The sequence below is a fragment of the Protomyctophum parallelum genome (assembly GCF_964188405.1).
Source record: "Protomyctophum parallelum genome assembly, chromosome: 13".
Taxonomy (NCBI): Eukaryota; Metazoa; Chordata; class Actinopteri; order Myctophiformes; family Myctophidae; genus Protomyctophum; species Protomyctophum parallelum.
Window position 1 is genome coordinate 42,228,635 of NC_139708.1, and position 13,031 is coordinate 42,241,665.

The 13,031-nt window shown below is 44.2% G+C and overlaps 2 protein-coding genes across 2 annotated transcripts in view; both read right to left on the bottom strand.

Annotated features, from left to right (window-relative positions):
* Positions 1–13,031, bottom strand: part of prkcab (protein kinase C, alpha, b) — a gene marked incomplete at its 5' end in the record, with an annotated part of 225,968 nt that overhangs the window by 132,729 nt on the left and 80,208 nt on the right. The window contains one exon of the mRNA XM_083779270.1: positions 9,887–9,969. Coding sequence (XP_083635396.1) covers positions 9,887–9,969 — 83 coding nt within the window. The remainder of the gene's footprint in view (positions 1–9,886; positions 9,970–13,031) is intronic.
* On the bottom strand, positions 3,219–5,377 carry LOC310868801 (E3 ubiquitin/ISG15 ligase TRIM25-like; the record flags this gene model as incomplete). The annotated part of the gene is made up of 2 exons (XM_083779271.1): positions 3,219–4,663; positions 5,128–5,377. The coding sequence occupies 2 exons, from the start codon at positions 5,375–5,377 to the stop codon at positions 3,219–3,221; spliced, it is 1,695 nt and encodes a 564-aa protein (XP_083635397.1).

Genomic DNA, 13,031 nt, shown 5'->3' on the forward strand with positions numbered 1-13,031 from the left:
CGAATGACTGACCTGGCTGGATATATTAGTCAGTGCCTAGCCTGAACTAACGTGTTAGGTTTCTGGTCTAGAGGGGCGGGTCGCGGCTCAGATTTGCGCGCGCCCTGATTGGATCTCATCGATCTGTCCGTCACCCCCGGCCCCTCCTCTCCCCCCTAGTGCAGCGCTACGTCACATAATTTGGAGCGACGCCCACCCGGAAGGGTTGACTCCACTTTTAGACCAGAGCGGCCAATGCGTTCCTCCAGGCTTTCAATTTTTGCACCAACAAAAATTAAAGCCTGGTACCGAGGCTAGTCAGTGCCTAGTCCATAACTCTAAATGCAACGCTTCTGAACTGAAGCAGTCAAAGCCAAGGAGAATGTTACATTACTAATTCACAATCGAGTAGCCTCTGCACTGTCTAAATGTCACACTCACATGATAGAACAGCAAGATAAAAACGGATAGCACTCACATGATAGAACAGCAAGATAAAAACGGATAGTCTGTCTGTCTGTCTGTCCATCCATTCATAAAATGAATTGACTATCTATATCCATCTATCTATCTGCATACCAAACTAATAGTCTATCAGTATAAAAACAAATTGATTATATAGATTATATAAAAAATATATGATGTCCAGATTAATATCAATATTGTGATAATTTCTGAAAAGATATTGTGATATAATATTTTGTCATATTGCCTGCCCCTACCTCATATCACTTTATTAAAGAGAAATCACACCTGTGTGAAGTGATGGGCACTCTTATCATCATACATCATTTTACGTCATATTTAGCAGAATTTTGACCTAATTTCGTTATCGCTTGGACACCCAGCAACATATCCATATCCACTTTTGTGCCCAACCCAACTTCCCAAGACCATCTGTAAACCATTCCCCACACTGAACATAATTTGCTGTTCACATATTCAGAACGGGTAAGGACTAGTATATATAACTCTATTGAAATGTATAGCTGGGGGCGGGGCAGTCTGCCCTCGAGTTTATATACAACTCTACAGTATATGGTGAAATATGCAACAGAGTCAGTCATTCTGGGATTATGCACACCCACACTCCCAGCCCACCTCACCCCCGCCCTCCAGAACTGCTCCCCAAACCCATGCAGCTAACGAGTGTGACAGGACGCAGGCGTGCTGCATGGCGACGGTCACGCCACGATGTCCATTATGAAAAGAAATGTCTGCCTGTGATTGAGTCACCTTCATTCACTGGCGTGTGTGTGTGCGCGCGTGTGTGTGTGTGTGTGTGTGTGTGTGTGCGCGTGTGTGTGTGTGTGTGTGAAGGAGTGCGTCAGCAGGACAGATCGAGATGACGTCATTCACACATGGAGGATGTGATCAGGGGTCATGACCAGTTGGCAACTAGTCACTACGCCACCCGCTGTGCGCTCGCGCGTGCGTGTGTGTGCGTGCGTGTGTGTGTCGTATGTCAGTGCTCACAGACAGAAGACAGTGATTCAGAGGTCGGGGGGGGGGGGGGGGGCAGTGGGAGGTCATTCATCAAAGAACGTAGAAGATGGAGTCACTAACAGATGGATGTAATTTACTGTAATTGATGAAGTGGAGACTGATGCAGTGCATCAGCGTGTGGACACACACACACACACACACACACACACACAGTCAGAGGAATCCATCTTGAGTCTTCTCTCATCAGCACCAAGATGGAGAAGGGCTATATCTAATGATACACCCGTAGATCATGTTAAATTATTATGTGTTACTGAAAAAGGGGAGGTGGATAATTCTAAGCTTTGCCATGTCGTCTCTGTCGGGTTGGAAACCTCACATGTCCAATACTGCGACATTTCAGGATTCACAGAAAATAATGAAAAAGTAGCAGATCTACAAGCTCGTTTTGAGCTTGTAGATCTGCTACTTTTGCTAAAGCTTTTGTATGATCAACTAGGGCGTTAACAGTTCTACTGCATAACCCGCGTTCCCCACAATTTAATACATTTGTTGGTGCTGTGTAATACGCTAAACCCGCTATTTGTTTAATCTGTTTAATTTGCAGTTTTCTTATAATTCAAAAGAAAGAGCGGATTTGTCCTGGTGACAATTTTGACCTGGTGACGAGGCCGGCACGTTATGACGACGAAACCGGAAATCAAGCCATGCTCTGGGCTGCTAGGGCTTCTGGGAAAATGAGTTCAATGCATGTGTGAACGGGGGGGGTTTGTTTGGACTACAACATGCTGTGCAGGGTGGTTTCGTTTATCGTAATGGTGGCATGTTTTTCTCTTCAACAACAAACCATGGGGACCATTCCCCGCCGGACTTTCGTGAATCAAAGCTGCCAATACTTCGGCGTTACGCTCCAAAGGTAATAGATTGATCCAAGCAGCTTAGATAGATTAATCTAAGGACCCCGGACGTGTTAAGAAAACACCCAAACCGTTAGAATATGGACATATAGCCCGACAGCTATAGGATATTGTCTATGAATGTTTGGGGTCAGAGACGGCTACAGTCCACTGAGTCCAGAGATACTGTGGGTGGGGGTGTGTGGCTGACATGCAAGCTGTTGTTTACATTTCATTAATAGTTGGTATTTAATCATCTCCCTGGAGCAGCCTTTCACCGCTTCAACCCCACAGGGTGGTGGTGGTGGTGGTGGTGGTGTGGGGGGGGGGGGGGGGGGGGGGGGTCTACAAGATCTACAAGCTCACACATTTTGAGCTTGTGTAGATCTGCCGTTGTTGGCAGAGAGATTTGGTGTACACAGGGAAAGGTCACATCATCCATGGATAAGTCAGAGACAAAGTAAAAGTCCATAGACTTGACTGCCACATGACGTCATGTCTGAAAGCCAGACGTTGGAGGGGCTGGTGCGCCTCACACATGAAGCTAAATGGATTATAAACGTTTTGAAAGTAGCTGATCTACAAGCACTCAATCTGCAATGCCACTCTGTTGTACTCAGAAAACTCATACAGAACTAACATCATGTCATTATCAAATCCATAAAATGATGATTACATCTCAACAAGATAATGTGGTGTGTGAATACAAGAGGACAAAAAAAATATATATATATATATATAAAAGGTTTATTAACTACTTTAAGCCCCTATACTATATCATACAACACATAGCAAAAATAGTGGATCTACAAGCTCACAAAGCAGGCAGAGAAAAGCAATAAAATAATAATGAAACGATTCTGGATCTCATAACATGAGATCAAACAAAAGTGTGATCTACTTGAGCTCACACAACTCAGCAGTGGTTCCAGGTGGATAATAAAGTCTAAGTCCAGCATGGATGTTGTGTGTGAATGTGGTGTGGAATGTGTGAAGGAGAGTCATGGCGTAACCGTCAGACACGCTGTAGAAGGACAGAGTACCTGCACTGTGGTCCAGGTACACTCCTACTCTGGAGGACACAGGGCCTGGGATGGGAGTTTTATTACCTCTGTGTATGAAACCATAACCTTTTGGGGTACAATATAAAGACCATGATTTATCATTGCATCCAAATCTACATTCAACATCAAATCCTATTTTGCCGATATCTTTGTATGAGGCTGCTATTTCAACAGCACCCTCATACGACATTTTTATTACCTCCCAGTAACAGCGTCCAGTCAGACCCACTCTACTCAGAACCTGATATACGTCAGTGAATCTCTCTGGGTGATCAGGATGTGATTGTGGTTTGTCCATCACTGTTACTTTTCTGTTCCCTTTAGACAGAGATAGGTTTTGTTGAGCTGTGTTTGGATCCAGTGTGATCGGACGTGAATATTGTAAGAACTCAGCTCTGGTGTTGGGTTCTGGTGATGTTGACATTGAAACATTCACTCTGTTCACTGTCTCTGAGATGTTTGTCCATTCCTCTATAAGAATGTCCTCTAGTTTCTCCCTCATCTTGGACACGGCCACAGTCACATCTTCAAAGTATCTCAGAGGACAGACATTGCTGCTGACTGGGTGAGTGGTTTCACTGAGCGTTGAGAGGGAGGAGGTGTAACGCTGTAGAAACTGGATGTGATCCTCTGTGAGTGAGAGCTGCTCCAGTTCAGCATGTCTCCTCCTCAGTTCAGTGACCTCCTGCTCCACACGCCTCCTCAGTTCTTCAGTACGACTCACTTCACGTTTCTGCTGGTCTCTGATCAGCTCCCTCACCTCAGATCGTCTTCTCTCCATGGAAGAGATGAGCTCAGTAAAGATGGTGTCACTGTCCTCCACTGCTCTGTCAGCACAGTGGTTGATGGACTCCTCCTCCTGGTGAAGCACCTTCACGTCTTTCTCTCTCTCCTGGATTCTCTGCTGGATGTTCTGCTGACTCGTATCGAGCTCTTTCTGTCTCTCTGCCCATGCTGCTGCGGCTGAGGTCGTATCGTGACCTTTGTGTTCGTCCACGGAGCACAGAGAGCAGATACACTGCTGATCGGTACGACAGAAAAGGTCATTCACCTTGTTGTGACGAGAGCAGATGTTCTCCTGAAGCTCGCCAGAGGCTTGGACCAGCTTGTGTTTCTTAAAGGCAGGAGACTGATAGTGAGGCTGGAGGTGAGTGTCACAGTAAGAGACCAGACACTGAAGACAAGTGTTCACAGCTTTCAGTCTCCTCCCAGTGCAGACATCACAGGCCACATCTCCTGGTCCAGCGTAGCAGTGATCAGGGGGAGCAGCTTGGAGTCCTGTTGATAGATTGATACATGTACAGTATTTATCAATCTGAAAACTATTTAATTATATTTTCCTGTATATATTATACTTATTTGGTAGCCTGTCTCCGCTGCCTGATAACTATTGTTCTTGTTACCGTCTATCTGCCTTACCACCGATCTGTCTAAGATATTTCTTGCCCTCAAGATAGCCTTGTTGTTATACACGTCAAAACCTCTCTGGTTGCCTAGGAGACACATGATAGACCGACAGCTGGGATGGCAATGATGTTATGAGAAGGATGAACCACCGTTTACCACAACATGTGTCTACATTAGGCTACTGTACTCCAGAAAACTATGGAAGCTATCAGAAATTATTTCAGATGCTTGAAAGATAATTCCTTGGAATGAACCCTTTAATATGTTTGTACATCCATTTATGTATAGTCATTTAATCTCTCTATTGATTTAGTAAGATAACTTAAATGTATCACCTGTCTTCTTCAGGCTCTCCACCACCTCGGCCAACATGGTGTTTTTCTTCAGAACAGGTCTTGGGGTGAAGGTTTGTCTGCATTGTGGACAGCTGAACCTCCCTCTCTGATCGTCCTGGTTCCAGTATCCCTCGATACACCTCCTGCAGTAGCTGTGTCCACAGGGAACAGTCACTGGATCCTTCAGTAGATCCAGACAGATAGAACAGCACAACTGTTCCTGATCCAGTTGAACTCCTTGCTGCGCCATAATAGTACGACTGTCTGTCTGTCTGTCTGACTGACTGAATGACAGATTGAGTTTAAGTTGGTGAAATGTCTTCAGAGATAACACAAGATGAGAGATCATTTCTGGTTGGTTCCTCAGAGGACACATGAGATGAGAGTTCCATTCCGATTGGTTCAATCGGAATGGACAGACAAGCCACAGTGAACCTTGTCCCATGTATTATTGCCTTGGGCAGATAAGAAAAGGCTTGGCAGGAATCTGCTGACACTCAGGTGACGTTCAAGGTTCTTCTTTATTACCGTGGCTTCAGATGCACGAGATTAAAACACATGTATTATGTCTTGAGTTCAGATACATGAGCTTAAAACATATTTATTATGTCGAGTTCAGATACATGAGCTTAAAACATATTTATTATGTTGAGTTCAGATACATGAGCTTAAAAAACATTTTCTATATCTTGGGTATGGATACTTCAAAACATATTTTTGACTTGCCAGTCAAAATGGAAGTGGCCTCCGTGCCGGAGTTTGAGAAGCACTGTTCTACATTATAGTGGCAGAGTAGTAGAATGCAAATATTCTATATTTGGGTGGTACCAGATCATGGGTGCTACTGGGTGCTACCTGTTGTGGCCGTGGGTGTCACTCACTTTGGATAAGTAGTTAGTCAGGTATGAGGATATTGTGGGCACTCAGAGTCCCTCTGAGTATCTGTCTTAAATACCAATCCCATTGATATTTGCCTAACCCCGTCTTCTACCCTGAGATCAAAAGGCCGGACTCGGTTCGCTTCCAAACGAACCACGGTGCGGTTCGTTACTGGTGTGAACGCATTCGGACTTTATAGAGGACCAAATACAGGACGATAGCCAAAATAGCCGTCGGGCGTCGGCAGTTGTGAGGCTGCATTAATAATTAGTTCTAAAAGCATGTCTTTTTTACAGGGATCACTGTTGATTTTAATAGTAGACGCATATATGTCTATGAGTAGAGTAGACCCGCATCCATGTAGGAGGGCTAAGGAGGCGCAGCGCAAATTAATAATAATAATAATAATAAAACTTTATTTGTATAGCACCTTTCATGACATGAAATGCAGCTCAAAGTGCTTTACAGAACAATGGAGAATAAAAGAAAAGCAAGGCAACGACATTAAAAAACAAGCAGTAATGCAGTACAGTGAGGACATAAAAAATAAAAAATAAAAGATCAATTAAAGGCAATGTTGTAGAAGTGGGTCTTGAGCTGAGCTTTAAAAATGTCTACAGAGGCTGCCTGACGAAGGTACAGTGGGAGCTTGTTCCATGCCGACGGCCCGTAGAAGCAAAAAGCTGCTTCCCCGTATTTTTTTGTTGCCATTTCTTTGGGCAAAGCGAGCAGGCCGGCGGTGGAAGACCTTAGGGGGCGGTTTGGGACATATTTAGGCAGGCAGTCATGTAGGTAGGAAGGTGCGAGACCATTGAGAGCTTTATAGACAAGTAAAATAATTTTAAAATCAATCCTAAAAACAACCGGAAGCCAGTGCAGTGATGCCAAAACTGGAGTAATATGTTCTCTCATCTTAGTTCTAGTTAAAACTCTGGCTGCTGTTGTTTTCTTAGGCAGTCCTGAAAAAAGTGCATTGCAATATTAAAGGGCAGCATACGAGGTTCACATGCGCAAATATAACAGATGTACAAGTTTTCGACACGGAATGGTATGTACGGTACGGTACACGATGTAAGCTAGTAGTTTATTTTTAAGCATGCGCCGCCGCCGCCACGCAAAGTTATGACGAAGCCTGCGATGCATGAGCCTTCATGCGGGAGAGTTTCTTTCAACTCGTGTAGACAGTGATTTCCCTCATGTTCTTTCTCCCTCCATCGTAAAATGACCTCTTTTCTTTTTTTCCACAATTTGGTTCGCTTAACATGTCCACGTGTCATTTGTTTACATATTTGGTACGCTTTACAAAGCCAAGTGTGAACACCAAACGGACCAAAATCTAAATGCAAATATTTGGTCCTTGATCCGGACCTTCTATAAGCGAAATTTGGGTGTGAAAAGTCGCATGTTTTGCACACAGTGGGAAACCATTTTCTTAGGGGTGGGGGGGGGGGGGGGTGGGGGACACTACAACGTTATACTACACTTGAATCAGTCAGTACAAATCTATACTCTCAGTATTGAGCAAGATATGAACACCAACTCCCTGATAGGATAATAGAAAACAAGAAGACAGATGCTTATTTACTCAATCTCAGTATTGGGCAAGCTATTAATATTCATGATATAAAAGTTACAATGGTCGTCTGACATCTCTCACTCTCATCTCCCCACATGCTCTCCCTGTTTTACACTCCAACAGACATTGACGAGGACTTGCAGTAGAGGAGATATATATATATACACAGTAGAGTTCATTTCTATGTAGGCTATAATCTAATGTACACCTTTCTCTTCCTTCCAGGCAGCAGTGACACGCAACCTGCCTGTCAAGCTGTCCCAGGGGGCGGGTCTGGGGCTGTCACGTACTGTCTGATTCTTATCTAGCAAATTCAACAGTGAAACACAAGCTTGTTGCTTTGATCATGACACACACACACACACACACACACACACACACACACACACACACACACACACACACACACACACACACACACACACACACACACACACACACACACACACACACACACACACACACACACACACACACACACACACACACACACACACACACACACCTTATGCAAGTTATGAGTATCAGAATCGGTATCGGGAAAGAAGAGAATGCATTGGTATACATCGATATACCCACAATCCACCCTGCTTTTTTTTTTTTTAACGCAGGTTTATGTTCTGTCAGAAATGTGGGGCACTTCACTTCACAGCAGCATGCACGCACCGACGGCTGACTGATGCTTCACTCCGAGTCTGTGAATGGACATGTTCACATGTTGAACCACTCGTGTTTTTGTCAAAAGAAGGGGATTCTCTTCATCATTCCGCAGCATCACAGTGCTTTCAGAAAAGGTGTGGGAGTTCCATCGAGCTACAAGCTCGTAGCGCGCCACTCGGTGGCGCGCTATGAGCTTGTAGATCTGCTATTTTTCATTCTATAACATAATGCTTCGTTGGAACACCAAAAGGGGTTCCCGCCCCAAAATGGGTTAAAGCTCAATCACATGAAAATGAACACTTTATACATAGCATTAATACAAGAACAAAATCCAATATGTACAGACAGTATACGGGCAATATACTGATAGCACTAAATTGATAACTTCAGGGATCTCCATTGTCCAACGGGCACCAGTCTATACTAGTAAAAATGTTAATGATTGCAAAACACATTAGATTGCAAGCTATATAGCTTTCTGTTTCCTCCCAAAGCAAAGACAGATCAAGCAATCTCATAGTTTATGTGCCTCCATGAAGTGAGTGCGGGAAATCGAGCAATCAGAATAGATAGGACTTTTCTGTTTGGATGTACTATATGGGCTGTCAGGACCTTTCTGTTTGGATGTACTATATGGGCTGTCAGGACCTTTCTGTTTGGATGTACTATATGGGCTGTCAAGGCCAGAAAGTAGGGGTTTTTTTTCCACTCAGTATAGGCGTTCCCGCATACTTTCCGGGTGTGGCGTGCACAGATAGACACTAGGGGGTGCTAGAGCACCCCCTGCCCTTTTTGGCAATGTCAAAAAAAAGGGGGGGGGGGGGGGGGTTTCTTAATTTTTTGTGTGTGGACCATGATTGATCAAATTGATCAAATCTTGATCAAAAAACGCTTCTACAAATTGATCAAATCTTGATAAAAAAAACGCTTCTACTATATTATTTAGGCCCCCCCAATCTAAAGCTATGTTTCTATGTCAGTGGTTCTTCGATTAAAGAAAAATAGCAGACCTACTACAAGCTCGTAGCGCGCCACTCGGTGGCGCGCTATGAGCTTGTAGATCTGCTATTTTTCAATAGCTATAAAGCACCAAAATGGGTTCCCGCCCGAAAATGCGCTGCACAAGGTGCCCTTTTTTTTTCACTTGAGCACCTGCCCCTCTAAATGTCTGTGCACGCCACTGCTTTCCGGGTATGGTGCACCCTCTAGAATTCCACCTTTCATTATCAGAGCGCTGGACTATAGAAATTAGACAATCTTTCTCCTTCCTTTTTGGTTTCGTGCACCCTTTCCTTCATATCGTCTTGCATATTGAAAGAAATAATAAATCAATGAGAATATTGCCTGTGTAGCACATCATATGGAAGCTTACAGATATGTATCTTCATGTAAGCAAAACAAATAAAAGCCCTGCAGGCCCTCCATGAGACGAGGGTCAGAGTGCTGCGGGTAACGACCAGACACACTTATCAAACGCCATGGCAGCAAGAGATGAGCAGCAAAGAGGTCTCACAGAAAAGAGCGTGCGTCTGTGTGTGTGTGTGTGTGTGTGTGTGTGTGTGTGTGTGTGTGTGTGTGTGTGTGTGTGTGTGTGTGTGTGTGTGTGTGTGTGTGCGCGCGTGCGTGCGTGCAGCATTAACTCACGTCTGTGTCGGGGCCCTTATCGGCTCCAGGGCAGGAGAAGGTGACGAACTCATGGCAGCGCTTGTGAACCACGAAACAGCACACTGAGTGAGAGAGAGAGAGAGAGAGAGAGAGAGAGTTAGCAACATACAGGATTTCATTTTGCTGTTCTTGGATGTGCTCAGTGCTTCCACTGCGACCATTTCCCTCAACGTCAGCAGAGGCTAAGTCGGTAAGACACCAGGTGACATGCAGCTGTGAATACTACCCGTCTGCCTCTAGCGTCTTCTCAGTCAGTCCCGGACTCCCAACATGTCTACTTATCCATCTTCTCAGTCAGTCAATCTGACGGTCCGCTTTTGTGCATGTGTAATGTCTGTGTCCCTTGTTTGACAAGCCTTGCTATAGGGCCCGCGTTATGCTACTATACTGTAGATATCATCGGGGATTTAGCATATATCGTAATGTCATGATATTGCAATATAAAAGTGTGGTATCTTTTCTGGATTTAACCACCAGTCAAGCCTCATTACGGTTTTAAAAACGGTCATAGTATAATAGCGTAAATTGCCAGTCTATCAGCTCCCAACACAGCGGTGTGTCGGGTGGCAGAGGATCAGGAGGTATATAGAGAGCATGGATCAGTCTTGGAATGGGAAGGTTCCCGGTTCGATCCCCCGCCCCCTCCTGACCCTGCATGGTTTTCCCACCGGTGTCGTTATCGTCGACTAAAACTAAAGACCTTTTTTCACTGACGAAAACTAAATGGAAACTACATGAAAACTAAGCTATGATGACTACGACTAAGACTAAATATATTGACAATTTCATCAACAAACAAAACATACTCTCTCTCCCCATGCCTTCGGCCTGGTGGAGACAATAAAAACTAGACTAAAATGTTAGGAAGGGACCAGTGGACAAGAGATCCAGTATAAGTCATTATACACTTGGTTGCATGCTGAAAATAGCAGAGCTATTAGCAGAGCTTGTAGATCGGCTATTTTCATCATAAAATCAGTCATTACGACTGAATCAAGGCCCGCCAAAACATATTTTAGTCGACTAAATCACCTGTAGATTTAATCGACTAAAATCTTGTGATATTTAGAACTGGAAAAACTAGACTAACACTAAAACATTTCAGGTGACTAAAATGTGACAAAAAAATTAATGAAAACTATTCAAGAGACTATAACTAAAATCTAAATTTGCTGTCAAAAACAACACTGCACACCACCAGCCCCTTCTCCCACCTTTATTTATTCAGCATCTGAGGCACGGACCACCATACACACACGCACGCACACGCACACGCACACGCACACGCACACGCACACGCACACACACACACACACACACACACACACACACACACACACACACACACACACACACACACACACACACACACACACACACAGAGACCATACTGTAAAAAAAAATAACAGGTGGTAATCTATCCTAGGTCATTGTTTGCACCTTTTGAGTACCTCATATTGACTGCCTGGTCGATTTAATTTTAGCCTCGATGCACCAACAACAGCATGTCTGTCTGTCTGTATTTTACTCTGTTATCACGACATCATCATCATAATAAGCATAATGCAGATCTCTATTGTAATCCTTATTCAACCCCATAGTCCATGCCATGAGCAATGTGTGTGCGCGTGCGTGTGTGTGTGTGTGTGTGTGCGCGACTGTGTGTGCGACTGTGTGTGCGTGAGTACAGAACAGGAGAGAGAGACAGAGAGAACACACACAGAGAGGGAGAGATAGTAATATTAGCCTTCCACGCACGCACGCACGCCGCACGCACGCACGCACGCACGCACGCACGCACGCACGCACGCACGCACGCACTTACTTCAGTGGACACATCACAACTGCTTCACGCCAAAGGGGTTGAGAAAATGATGGACAGATGGTCTCTTGGAGACCGGCGAAACAAGGTCTCCATGATGAAACGTTGATATAAAAACGTTTCTCTTGTACCGTGCTATAGTTGCGGCAGTGTGTGGGTTCCTTCTTTTATTGTTGATGTTGCCTGCTGCTCTTTGCCTATACAAACCTGCTTTTATTCTTTTCACCTACAGGTGTACGGAAGCTTTTTTTAAAGACAGTGACCCAGACACATACCGTACAGAGAAAAGCCAAGAGAGATGTCCCCTCTGTCAGCTGGTTATGGAACTCTATTGTTCACAAACACAGCGAAGCCCCAGACCCAGACAGGATCTGATAAGACAGCAAAAGGAAAGCTATACCGCACACATTGGAAAGAAGCAACGCAAATGCAGAGAAAAACTAGAATGCTAGCCTATCTGACACAAACAAGAGAATACACACAGTCACATTGGCAGTCAGGATATGGCCACGAATGCAAAACAAACAAAGTACATGTCCCCCATCACAGTTCCTTACCCCACCAAACAGCTGACAACTCAAGTTAACCACAATACATCCAAAGCCTATTGAATGTCACCTCGCTTAATGAAGTCCAAGAACCTCTCCCATATCTTAAAGAATACAGCAGGTTAGTTTCTCATGTGCCAAACTGGTCATTAAATTCCTCAACCAAAAGCTGATCGTAGGGGCATTGACATTTTTCCGACATAGCGCAATTGAGCGCCATCTGGCCAACAATGTAAAGGAGAATTCCATGCTAGAAGGCTTTCTTACCTTTATTTGTAGTCGTTACGTCCCCACCAAAGAGGTCCAGGTGTTAGTATCCCAAGCGGCACACTTTACTACTTATTTCGCACAATAAGCACGAAAAACCCAACCCCCATTGAGGGCTTATAGTATATATTAGGGAAACAGCCAATAATGCACTTTTGCACAAAATAACACCTGGACCTCTTTGGTGGGGACGTAACAACTACAAATAAAGCTAAAAGAAAGCCTTATTCTAGCATGGAATTCTCCTTTAATGGATAAATACTGAGTATACTGTACATACTGTAATTTGGGACAGAGAGGAACTGGACCTGATATAATGTACCACAGACCATCTCCTCACATTCCCACAAACAATCAATGGAATGGGGTATACCTTTATGTTAGCACACCTATTTCTGACAGCAAATACTTTAATCCCCCACCACTGCATGGTCATCTCTAAATTGCAGTGTAACAAGGCTCCATTTACACAATCCATCATTGTGAG